At 30.0% G+C, this 13,931-nt stretch overlaps 1 protein-coding gene and 1 pseudogene across 1 annotated transcript; both read right to left on the bottom strand.

Moving 5' to 3' along the window:
• Nucleotides 1-2,629: 2,629 nt before the first annotated feature.
• On the bottom strand, nucleotides 2,630-4,547 carry LOC124896302 (annotated as a pseudogene).
• LOC107860191 (BTB/POZ domain-containing protein At3g49900) lies at nucleotides 4,415-13,049 on the bottom strand. The gene is made up of 4 exons (XM_016705465.2): nucleotides 12,018-13,049; nucleotides 11,755-11,824; nucleotides 5,758-6,279; nucleotides 4,415-5,444 (listed from the first exon to the last, which is right to left on the bottom strand). The coding sequence occupies exons 1-4, from the start codon at nucleotides 12,161-12,163 to the stop codon at nucleotides 4,662-4,664; spliced, it is 1,521 nt and encodes a 506-aa protein (XP_016560951.1). The 5' UTR covers nucleotides 12,164-13,049; the 3' UTR covers nucleotides 4,415-4,661.
• Nucleotides 13,050-13,931: the final 882 nt, after the last annotated feature.

Raw genomic sequence — 13,931 nt, 5'->3', positions numbered from 1 at the left:
TCAACGATTAACTAATCTTTAGACTATCAATTTAATCTTCATAATCCGAATTCAGCGCCAACCAACATTCATGATTCAAATATCACAAAATCAAAAATATGATTTTTAAAATTATTCGAGAAAAGGGATGAGAAATAGACCTCAATCGAAGCTTTTATTGTGCCAAAAAATGCAATTAAAAAATAGAACCGGGTTCGAAAGCCTCAAATAGAACCTCAATCGCGAACTCAATATATGCTCATTTCCGTTTTGACCGTTCACCGACAGACCACCAGAATTGGACTGAAATTGGTCTAGTCCGGTCGGGTTAGAGCTGGGGTCGCGGTTCCTATCGCGACGGAACTCCGGCGAGCTCCGACAGTGATGAAGAACAAAGAGACGCAGACAACAGTGACGTTTTCGGGGAGAACTCGCCAGAAAAGACCTCAACTTCGATGTAATTCCCCCTTTCTCGCTCTTTCGATCGACTCCACTCAGTTCTCTCTCTCTTGTCTCAACCTTTCCCTTTCTCGCAACTCTCTCTCTCGATATTTCCCTCTCACTCCTGAGTGTCCTGTGTGTGTGTGAATATTGGTGTATCAGTGTGTGTATGTTGGTGATGATGAGCGTGACTCAGAGAGAGTGGTGTTTTTCCTTGTGTTGATGGAAAGTGGAGTAGAAGAATGGTTGTTGTCTTTGTTGTGTGAATGAAGCCAAAGAAAATCCCAAAAAAAATGGAGTCCCCTGCCCTTTGTCCTCTATGTCTATGGATGTATCCAAACCCAAAAAAGAAAAGTGAGGTTCTTTTTTGGACCTTTTCCCGTGGGCCCCACTCTATTCAATTTTTTATCCTCATTCTCCTAGGATGATGACAAAATAGGTCTTTTTGTTAGGTGTACCCGTGGGTCCCCTTCTTTTAGTTTGTTATTGTGAGGATAAAAATGTAAGTGGGTAGGGAGGTGGTTTATTTTGATTGGGTAGGTTGTTAGGATAAGATAAATTAGTTAGAGGTATTGTTTTTTGTCTTTTTGTGAAGGGGTTATCACGCGGGTGAGGGCACACACTAAGACGAGGGTAAAATGGTAAGAATGCTTTTCGGGAGAAACAAAATTATGTGTCTACATGGCCTATCACCACGTTCCACGAGTCAATTTTTAAGATTTATTATATGCCATCTACATCGTCTAATTATTTTATGGCAATCAAATTTTTTTTGTGTGCGCATCTCCAAACTAGTTAAAAGTAAGCAAAAAGAGCTCTCCACCACATGACTCAGACACATCCCCATGCTCATAATATCCTAACTTAGAGGCTTTGATATTAATTGTTGGTTCAGTCAACAACTAAGCTAGCACGATTTTCTTCAAATTGTCTCACATCATTAAGAGATGTTACACTTTATATGTATATTCTCAATCTACATTCTCAATCTACTTCAGCTACCATGTGAGACTTCTATTTATATACCAACACAAATATTTAAAAATAAATTTTCAAAAATCTGATTCAAAATATATAGTCAAACGTTAGCTAAAGTTGGACATCTCAATGGAATGGAAATCAAAAGTGCACACCATTGGAGAAAATCTGATCTTCAAATATTTTAAAGTTATATTTAGATTGGATTTCTGAGACATCTTTTTTTTTTTTCTAAAATAAATGAAAAGGAGTAAGGAAAAGGAAAATGAGACCGCAGATTAGCTCTTATCAACAAAGTGAAAATTCACGTAGCCAATCAACTATATGTCTAATTTTTGGAACTTTCACTTACAAAACTTTAATATTTTCAAGTAAATGTATATTCAAACACAATTTCAAATTTTAAAATGAAATTCAAAAACTCAAATTCTCAAATGTCGAGCTTTCAAAATTTATAGCTCAACAAGAGTTGCGTCATTTTAATTTTGTTTTAGCTTATGGTTGAGGCTACCTGATTTAGGACTTTTCATCTTTATAAGTGGTTATCTGTCTTTGATTTGACTGAATTACTAGAAATGGTAGTTATAAACTACCATTTATGTGCAACCCTTTCTTTTCCCCACAAACTTCCAGACTCCAGATTGTGTTTTGGAGCTCCCATTAATTCGAATTTGCCTCACATAAATTAAAACATTGGTGGTTATGTGCAAGCCACTGTACTATGTATTAAATTAAAAACAATTGTTTTCTCTATCTTTCCAACCAGATTGTGTGTAATTCTACCAAAAGTAAAAGAGATGATTTAACCCTTCAGGTTTTCAGCAGTGTCACATAAAGTTCTTTTGTGGTATGAATCTAAGAATTTTTTTGCTGCATCTCGGGGAATGACAACAGTCTTTGCTTGATCAATTTACCTCCTGAACACAAGTCGACTAATACCAATACAGTTCTTCCCTGGCCTAGCTTAACCCAAGGAAAATGTAGAGTCAGTGAGTATAGCGTGAAACAATTATGATGTCAGTGTCTTAAGTTAAATTCTAACCATATATAATAATATGAATAAAAACTTAGGTATTATTAATTAATTGGTTTAAATTGTACAGTTAGTTGATCCATTAGCAAAACGTAAGAAAATCCCAAAAAATCAATGTTGAGCCAAATTCTGTTGCAGAATTTAGAGATTGGAAACAAATTTCAGTTTACAAAAAAGAAAAATCAAGTCAGGCTGAGGAATATGTTACAGGTGATAACTTGAACTAGTCCACATTGCAAATTGGGCTACACTTTGCAAAATAGCAGAGTCATATTGGTCTGCTATTGTGTTTATATCGATACCCCGACTTGGCAACACTCTGGCTGAAATCAACGTGTATCCTTCGACGATCAATTTCAGTGTTATCCATCTTATAATGTGCTTGTTCACAGGCTTCTTTGGTTTCAAACTCAATGAAACCATAGCATAGCTATTCCAAGTCTAGTAATCCCTAACAATTTCAGCAGATTTAACGGTCTCAGCACATGAGAAGAAGATTATAACAAGGATTCATCGTCAGTAGCCTCATTCAGTTTGCAAACAAATAACACATTGTCAGGAGGCTTTATTTCAGCATCAGGAAAATCCCCTATACTTTCAAGTACTACTGCCCGGGAATGTGCTTCTTTCACGCGCACAACCTCCTCAGGTTCTGTGTCTCTCATCCATTGGCACCCAATCATCTTCTAGTCGCGTATCAGCATCTTCATGTGATGCACCAGAAAGTTTTAAGTCTGCTTATCCGTAAACAGTGTGCTTTCCATCAAGACAATCAGTATCATCACACAATGTGATATAGAATTGAGAAGCGTTTAGATTTCCCCCCGCGCTAGCCATGGCTACAGTTTCCTTCTTTGAATGATTCAAATCCGGATCAGTCTCATCTCCAAAGAATAGAGCTTGATCACCATGTGAAAATTTGTAAACTGAATCGCCCGCGGAACCTGTTCCCGTGGGATCTCCGGTCTGCACGATGAAATCCTTCTAAATTGTGTGAAAAAGGTAGCTATTGTACTAGTTGATCTTGCACAATTTGTAAGATCAAATTGTAACTCTTGCATGTTAAGGGACAGCGATCTGTAAATAAGTCGACTACAAAGTCGCCTAAACTAGTTACAATCATTACGGACAGTTTTGCAAGAACGGGGAAGAAGAAGAGTAATGATAAAATAACTCATCTAGTGTAATTACTCACATTCACATAGTTAGTTAGGAATTACAGTTGACTAACCAAACTAACTAATCAGTTAGTTGGTTATGCTGACTAAGCAGTGATCTTCCTATTACTAATTTTTTTTTTGGTTCCCACGGTATCCCCACAGCCGGCAGTCGTGAAACTAATCTTCCGTTCCTTCGATCAGCGCACTACGCTTAACTATACTTGTATATATAAATATATCCTTAACTCTATTTTGTATATATAAATATATCCTTAACTCTTTGTAAATGACTTAATGATTACAGATTAATCAATAAAATTCACTACTACTCTCTCTCTCTTCATATTTCTTCTTCTGCTTTTTTCTTAAACTCTGTATACTATACTGAGTTCATGCTTGAACTCATAGAAGAAGAATAAGAATTCTTCCAAGTAAAAAGTTGGCTAATGAAAAGGTTACGTTTATTTGATTTCTCAAACCTTCTTTGTGCAGGAATACCTATAATAATTTTTCTTTTCTCCTTTCCATCATAATATTTTCGCCCCTTTAATAAGTCACATGTGAGCGTATTACTAAATCACGTTCTTTTAATTGGACTACACTCTAGCATAAATGAGAATTTAGTTAGGACATGACACTGACCAATTTACAATACAAACTACAAGTATACAATTGAAATTCTAAAAAGTTACTGCATCTTTGCAGTATTTTGTCAAAAGGACAATTATATTTTCCTAGAGAAATTACTTTTCCTTCTTCATTAATACTAAAAAGTAATCATTTTTTCCCTAAAAGTTTAACCAAACACCTTTAACTTTTACAATTAAACCAAGCAATGTCTTGTTAAAGGAAAATCACTTTTGACCTTACTAAAATTCCGCTAAACGGACAACAGTGTGCAGACAGCACAAATCAAGCAACTAGTAACACAGTTTAAATCCTATACCGTTCCCCATATCAATTTAGAGAAACGTAGAATCTTGTCATGAAGGTAATCTGATAAACTAATAAGAGAAGACAAATTCAATAGAAACTAAATAGATTTGTGAAAACGAATAGATCTTTATTTTCTACTCTAGAGAACGAGGCTGCCTGCGAAAAGGCACATCCTTCTTTATTACCACAACATCACCAAGTTGTTCTTTACCATCTTCAGCCTCTTTTGCATTTTCCACCTTCGTCTCCGTTTTCTTCTTTGATACTCTGAATGCGCTCTTTAAGCCGTTCATAAGCCTTCGACTAAAATTACTCTTTTCCACTTTTGTACTTTCTTCGAATGATATTTCTGATGAATTGGACGACCCCATGATCGCTCTATCTCTAGCTGTAAGTATCCGAAAGCTTGCTGAAGAGACTGATCCAATTTGCCCTCTATCAATCTTATTCTCGGAACTCAATCGAAAACTAGCTGAGCGAGCAGAGTTATGAGACAAATTATTCTTCGCGTTTTGATCTGATTCTTCAAGAAGCTTCTTCATGCCACTCAACTCTTGCTCTAGACTCTGGATTCGCGAGCTCGTGGCGTTCATTGCTGCCTTGAGCTGTGAGACTTGACGAAGTGCTGCATCTCGTTCGAGAATTGTACCCAAAGTGACTTCGTTTTTGTTTTGGAGCTGATGATTCATGTGATGATCGCGGTGTTGGTGTTGGTGTTGGTTGTTGTCAGAAACAGTCGCGGTTAGGATAGAGCGACGGGTGTTCAATTGCTCAATGAACATAGCTTGGACGACAAACCTTAAAGGCATTTTGGCGTTTTGAACCGCGTGCATGAGAAGTTGAGGCGAGAGGATTGTACAGTCGATGTAATTGCACATTGCAATTTTTTCTTCATCTGATATCTTCCCCTTGTATTCCTGTTGAAAGAACAGAGTTACTAACAAATTAAATGACAAAACCAATGAAGTGCATCATCGGGAAATTATGAACTACTACTCAATTATTTTTACATGTCACATTTTGCTTCTGAGAGCAAACTCATATGAACTTGACCAATATAGAGAGTAAAATGCAACTCATATTTTCATACATCTTTCGAATATCTAAGTTTAAAATGTTAGTAATTTAGTTTGATTCTATTTAGCTTTCAAAATTAATTAAATTGACTCTTGCAACGCAAAACGATACAAGTAAAATTAAATGGAGATTGAAAATAACAAAATTTCTTGCCTTAAGATAAAGGTCAACAACTCTATAGAGCTGATCATGGCTTCCGCCCAACCACCGATTCATTGACGTGATGATTACCAGAAATTCCACAGGCCGCAACTCTTTAACGTCGTTGAGGCACCTCAAAATGCAATCACCGTCGTCTACCAAACTTAACGCTTCAATACATCTACTCAACAGTGACGACGTCGTTTCACACTCCGGAAGCAGGGGAATACAAGAACGCAGCACGATCGATGCATACTCACGATTAACGGCAATTACACGCCGGAAATATGCTTCCGTTCTCTGAGCCAAGTTTTCGCCACCTGCAATGTTATTAGCCTCCGCCATTTCTAGCAATTCCGCCGCCGTACGAAGTGCGGCGACGTTAAACGGCGTTATGACGATGTGAGAGTCGTAGCAGAACTCGGCGATTAAGGAAAATGTTTCGGCCGTTATCTTTAACGGCGGAGAGAGGGTTAATTCGGACAAACCCTTCAGCTTCCTTTTCAGAAATCCACTCCTTGCTGCCAATGGATCCTAAGGTAAATTTAGGAAATATTCAGTAAATGTCTCCAGCTTTTGCATTAATGGTGAAATGTACACTTCAGTTTGCAGGCACAGCTCTCAAGTATAAAGGAGGAAAAGAAACGGAGTTAAAAAGGGTTTAAAAAATAAATAAAAAATTTGGTGCATCGTAAATGTATTTTTTATAAAAATAAATAACCTGCGGTAAAAGTCATATGATAGTGTAAAAAAAATACACCGACAATTCACCAAACTTCAACTTAAAAAAAAGTAGATCTAAACTATTTGAATTTTTTGAGTTTCATCTAAACTATATGAATTTTTTGAGTTTCATACTTAAACTATCATACGTATGAGTTTTTTATTAGAACTGTCACCAATATTTACAAAATAGGTAAATATTTCATAGTTAAAGTGTGTTTTGATAAATATTTGGTGATAGCATGAGAGTTGTCCTACTCTAAAAAGGAGAGGAGAAGAAAGCAAATTGTTGCTATTTGGTGAGAGAACTCCTTGCTTATCGATAGGAGAAGAATAAGTAGAGATCATATTATTACTTATTTATATTTATATTTATATTTATATTATATAGAAGAGGTTGTTTTGACCACCTCACATGCAATTACTAAAAAGTCCCTCCACTCTCACTTAATTACATATCATGTCTCAATATATAATAATTTCATTGTTTCATCATAATGATTTAAATATTTAATATATTCTATTAATTATATTAATTAATTATAACTACATATTAGAAGTAATTTATTTTTATTTATTTAATTGTCTATCATGTTCAAAACTAATTTGTGAATCACAATAATTAATAACTTAAAATATTTAAAAGACGTATAAAAAAATTTATTGACTCTCATTATTTTAACAATGTCACATAAATTGAGATAAAAGAAAAAGTACTGCAAATCATAATAATTAAAAACTTAAAATATTTAAAAGATATATAAAACTTTTAGTTGATTCTCAAAATTGTATTGAAGCCACATAAATTGGGACACAAGGAGTAAATATATTATTTGATAATTACATAAAAATTAATATAAATCACAATAATTAACAAGTTAAAATGCTTTTTGAAAAATAGATAAAAGTTCTATTCAACTCTCAAAATTTTATCTGTGCACCATAAATCATGACAAAATAAAAAATTATCTTAATTAATTGCAACTAAATATTTAAAGTAAATCAATTTTATTATTTTAATTGAATTTTATATAGAAAATTAATCTTTTTATTTATTTATTTATTTTAGTAAATTTAAATTTTAAAATTAGTTTTTTCTTATATAGAAATACTAATATTTAAACTTAACTTTAAATTTTTAAAGTACAAAATTAATAAATTTAATTTAATAAAATAAATTTCTAATGAATATTTTCTTAGAATTTGTGTTGGGTCAATATGTATCAAGTTAAAAAGAAATAAATAAAAATATATAGTAAAATTTTATTATTGTGAAAGATAAATATAATGCACTATCCAATAATATTTAATAATATCATATTTTGCATATGCAAACGTAGCATCCCGTATTTAATTAATATACTATTCCGATGAATTATCGATGATTACTATTGGATATGATAAAATTGTATTAATTTTTATAGTAATAACATAATCAATCGCTCTTAATTAATTATTATGAGTCATCTAGGTATTAAGAAAATAAATAATATTTAATGAAAAATAAAATTAACATAAAATGCAAAATTAACTCTTAATATTTTAAATTAAATTTTTGCCTTTCGAACGATGATTTTACTATATCACTCCTTATTATAAGTCATTTATGTATTAGAAAATAAGAATAACAAAATGATATGTCAACATAAAATATTTGATTGACTATCAAAATTATATTAGTGCCACATAAATTGGGACGAGACAGAAGAATATAAAACAACATATATTATTTGAAAATGAAATAAAAAGTACTGTAAATAACAATAATTAACAAAAAAAAATTAAAAATTGACTAATTTCTGCTGTTTCAATCGTGATTTTAATGTATCGCCCGCAATTAATTATTATAAGTCACTTATGTATTGAAAAATTAATAATATTGAATCCACGATTTTACTCTCTCTATATAATATAATATAATATAATATATATATATATACTATGAATAAAAATGTTCATGATATTTTTTTAAAAAAAATTACTATATATACTCAAAGGGAAAAAGAGTAAAAACATACAAGAGATAAATGTAGAGAAATCAAGAAGCACTAAATGAATTATTAACATTTGTAACATTCAACACATTTATAAATGTTTCCAAATTCTTCTTGAATCAACACATACACATAATAAAAATAATAAATAATAATTATATTTTACTATATCACCCCTAATTAATTATTATGGTTATTTAAGCATTGTGCCACATAAGTTGAAATAGAAAAAATATTATAAATCACAATGATAAAAAATTTAAATTATTTAAAAAAATATAATTGGTTATCGTCGACACAAAACTCTGGACAAGGAGAGTAGAATATATTATTCAAAAATTACATAAAAAGTATTATAAATTACAATAGTTAACAACCTAAAATATCTAAAAACAATTTAATATGTTATATATTTCAAAAAAAAAAAACATGAAAAATACTAGAAATCACAATAATTAACAACTTAAAAAATTTAAAAGATATAAAATATTTGGTCGACTCTTAAAATTATATTAGTGTCACTAAAATTGAAATAGAAGAAAAATATTATAAATCACAATGATTAAAAATTTAAATTATTTTTAAAATATAATTGACTATCAATGCCACAAAAATTTGGACGAGAAAAGTAACGTATATTAATTTGAAAATTACATAAGAAAAATTATAAATTACAATAGTTAACAACTTAAATTATCTAAATACATATTAAAATAACATATGTTGAACTCATGCTAGATTCCAGATGAATCCTAGAAAACATATGCAATTCTTTTATTAAAAAAATTATTTAAATATATCAAGATTGAAAAGATAAATAAATATCTTAATATTGGGCCCGTGCTGACACGGGCTATGCTTCTCTAGTATATTAGAAGAGAAGGTTTCGCCATGCCTGCTTCAGCAGCGTGATTTTATTATATCATACCTAATTAATTATTACAAGTCATTTATATATTAAAAATTAATAATATTTAATACAAAAAATAAAATATACATTTATCACATGTTTGCTTCAGCTACTTCAATCGTAATTTTAGTAAATATCATCCTAATTAATTATTATAATTTATTTAAGTATTAAAAATTAATTAATAATATTAATAAATTAATAATATTTAATTAAAGAATAAAATAGACATTTATAACATGTTTGTTTCACCTGCTTCAACCGTAATTTTACTAAATGTCACCTCTAATTAATTATTATAAGTCATTTAAGTATTAAAAATTTAATAATATTTAATAAAAATGATAAGATAGATATAAAATGATAAATTAACTCTTTATGTTTTAAATTAACTTGACGTCTTCTATGATGACCATTTAATTTTTTTTACAAGATTTTTTTATAGTAATTTTTCTAAATCAATTCTTATTAGTTGTCACTTAAGATATGTCTACTTCGCTGCTTCAATCGTGATTTTATTATAGCACCCTAATTAATTATTATGACCATCTGAGCATTATGCCGCTTAAAAACTTAAATTATTTTAAAATATAACTGGCTATTAATATCACAAAAGTTTGGACAAGGAGAGTAATATAGAAAATTACATAAGAAATATTATAAATCACAATAGTTAACAATTTAAAATATCTAAAAGAAAAAAATTAATATGTTACATATTTCAAAAAAAAAATTAATAAATACTATAAATCACACTAATTAACAAATAAAAAAATTTAAAAGACAAAATGTCTGCTTTGGGACAACTTTATTAATCCTTTGCCTTGCCTTCATTTTTTCCTTCATTTTAATTTGTTTGTATTTTTTTAATCTGTTATATATTTTAAAAAACATAAAAATTCTACAAATCATTATAATGAACAACTTAAAAAATTAAAAGATATAAAATAGTTGGTTGACTTTTGAAATTCTATCAGTGTCACTTAAATTGGAATAGAAGAAAAAGTATTATAAATCACAATAATTAAAAACTTAAATTATTTTTAAAATATAATTACTATCAATGCTACAAAAGTTTGGATAAGGGGAGTAATGTATATTATAAGAAAATTACATAAAAGTATTATAAGTTACAATAGTTAACAATTTAAAATATCTAAAAAAAATAATTTGTTATATATTCCAAAAAAATACGTAAAAAATACTATAAATTATAGTAATTAACAACTTAAATTTTTTAAAGAAATAAAATATTTGGTTGAGCTTCGAAATCATATTAGTACCACTTAAATTGGAATAGAAGAAAGACATTATAAATCACAATAATTAAAAACTTAAATTATTTTAAGAATATAATTGACTATTAGTGTCACAGAAGTTTGGACAATGGGAGTAACGTATATTAGTTGAAAATTATATTAAAAAAAATTACAAATTACAATAGTTAACAATTTAAAATGTCTCCCAACTTATTATGCACTCTTATAATCTAGTATCTAATTAGTATCAAATTTTGAATATTTATTATTAATTTTAAAATACTCTGAAAATAATCGATGTTGGGCCCTTGTCACGGGCTCCGTCCCCGTAGTATTAGAAGAAATACAAATTATAATATGTTCATTGCTGTTAATGCTATTCATCTTGAAATAGCCAAATCCTATGAAAACTTCAAAAAATAAAAAGAAGTGTTGCTAATGTTGAAAATTGTAGTACAATTATCGTCCCTCTACCATAATTTATCGAAATTCCCTGTTAATTATAATTATGCAATTAGATATCCTAAAAAATGAAACCAAAAAGGGGAATTCTGGAAATATTTGAAGACAAGACAATTGCATCTCATAATAACATATTATTATAGTGTTCTACTATACTTTAATTTATATTTGGATTTTTCTTTTTTTGGATTATTACTGTTAGAATTTGAACATCTTGTTATGTCAATTCTTATGCCATTGTGTGAAATATTATAATAATTTTTAGTAGAGATTTACATGGAAGTAATTTAACTTAAGATTACACTAAGATACAAATAAATAAATAAATTATTTAGTCAACTTTATTTCTGTTCGATTTGATTGAGATGTAGCAACAACACATCAATAAGTCAATAATTTTACATGGTCATGGTGGCACCGTCGCCAGTTAGTCATAATTTAGGACTGGAAAAATGGATTATTATTTGCAGTTACACATATAGACAAAAAAACACATATCAATCCACATGTAAAACAAAGAAAAAATTGTCAAACAAACAAAAACGATTTTTTTATAAAAAAAAAAAAAAAAAAGAACAAAAGCTCCTTTTATTCTACTTATTCATGGGTAAAAAGAAAAAGAAACAGGTAAACAGTGAATAAATTTGGAGCATGAAAGTACCTTGTGTAGGCGAAAACGTGAGCTTTCAACATGTATGACTACATCAGTCTCGTTCCCTGTAACTTGGGACCTTATATGACAATTTTAAAACAAAAAAAAAAATTACAAATTAAAAATCAAGAGTTAATCATGTTCAATTGAATATAAATTTACTGGGAATCAGTAGTAAATCATACATATAAATCGATTAATAATAATCTAGAAGAGACAGATTACTTGTTACAACAAGTGTTATCAATCGCGTACAAGTTAAAAATTCTTACCAGGAAACGACCCTGGAGCGGGGAGGTGAAGGAGATGGAGAGATTCCTGGAGAAATAGAAACAGAAGAATCATCGGAATCTTCAACATCGTCTTCGTAGATAGTATCCACAATCCCTAATTCTGCCCAATTTCTGATGTTTTCCATGGCCACGGGCCTTCAATTTTTCACCTTATAATAGTTACCACTGCTGCTAAAACGTTACGTTTTTTGTTTAGGATGTTAGGGGCCAGGTTCTAAGTAGTGGAGAAACCAAGGAGAAGGAGGAGGTGAAAAAGAGAATTATTCCCCCGCTGGTAATAATAATGTAGTTGGGGGAGCATTAATTATTTGCAGGTAAGGTAATAAATGTCCTTGCCTTAATAATCTTTTGGGTTTTGGAAATTCAAAATTACTTGCTTCCTTTTGTGAGTACTCCTACTAACTGATGAATGGTGATTTTATTCCTTTATGATCTGATCTGCTTTCTCTTGTAAATCTCCACTTTCCTTACATACAAAACAGCCATCAAAGTTCAGACCCTGAGTAGTCCACTTGGCTGGAAAGCTTCATTGGATGGAAGACAAATTAACTAATTTACTAAAAATAGAATCCAATGATGTGGTCTTGTTTTTCTGTTGAAAAGAGATGTACTAGGCCCTCTTACCAAATGGCAACCAAAGAAGAACCCCTTGATGGTACGGAGAGGGGCATTCAGCTACTTCACCTTAAGGAAAAAACTATAAGATATATATTTTTGGCATGAGTGGACGCTCAATAAATTCTAAATATGTATACATAAAGAGAAAGAAGAAAAAAAAGATGTGTAAGCTTGTCTATCAAATGATAATGGGAAATAATAGACTGTTACTTGAAGCTATTGAAGGAAGGATGGATTCACCCAAAAAAAAAAAGGAAGGATGGAAGACATCACTTTCAGGAGCGGTGCATGTAGTTGTGCCAAATTGAACTAAATGAAAGACTCATTCAAAGGGGGTGTTAATTGAGTAATTATTATTGTTAAGGAAATCTTAAATTGTTTTTGTTTATGTTTGTATTAAATTAATATTCATGTTTGTTACGTTTGGTTGACAACTTGTCATAGCGTTATGTGTGATGCATCATCCCCAAATTAAGGAAAATATAAATAGAGCAATGATTCATTTTCTGCTTTGTTTTTCTCTTTGTTTGACGGTCAAAGAATTTTTTAAAATAGTTTAAATAGGAAGTGTAATCGGAGTAATAAGAATTGTTAATCAATATTTACAAAACAGTCAAATATCTAACCGAAGAATTGATTAGAATTTTTATTCCTTTGTCTCTTTGTTGATCAATGTATGGAAGCTTAAGAATAACACTAAAATTATCTTCGTATAATTTGGATTATAGGTGTGTATTGTAATACTAACTATTGAAGCGCATGTTATGATAGATTGTCTATATTATAACCTTCGAATTGCAATTTTTTTTTTTAAACTCAACGCAATAAAAAAATACTTAACGGACCAACCTATTTTTCTAGTTTCTTTGTTGCTCAATGAGATTTTCAAAAAGTTAATATTATAAGGTTTCGGTAACCAGCCAAAGAATGTATTGCATTGTATTGGGACAAAAGAATTAAGAAAAGAATTTATAGGCCACTTATAATTTTTTTTTAGTTCTATTGCCTTTTCATAGAATATCTTCATTTTTACGGGTAGAAAATTAAAGTGAAAATTATTCTTAATAGATTTATTAGATTGTTAATTATAAGTTATAACAAAATATTTTATTAATTACTATACTAAAGAAATAATTACAAGGTATAGCAATTTTTTAGAAAAATCTATTTTAATTAAATATCTAAAAATTAATTTTCTAATATATATTATTCATATTATTTCCTTATTTTTAGCATTTAACATTTATCACTCTTAATTAAAGCTTTGGATAATTA

This window comes from Capsicum annuum, chromosome 2 (genome assembly GCF_002878395.1).
Source record: "Capsicum annuum cultivar UCD-10X-F1 chromosome 2, UCD10Xv1.1, whole genome shotgun sequence".
In the NCBI taxonomy this organism is placed as follows: domain Eukaryota; kingdom Viridiplantae; phylum Streptophyta; class Magnoliopsida; order Solanales; family Solanaceae; genus Capsicum; species Capsicum annuum.
The sequence above is the reverse complement of the archived record's forward strand: the minus strand, read 5'-3'. Positions and strand labels throughout refer to the sequence as shown.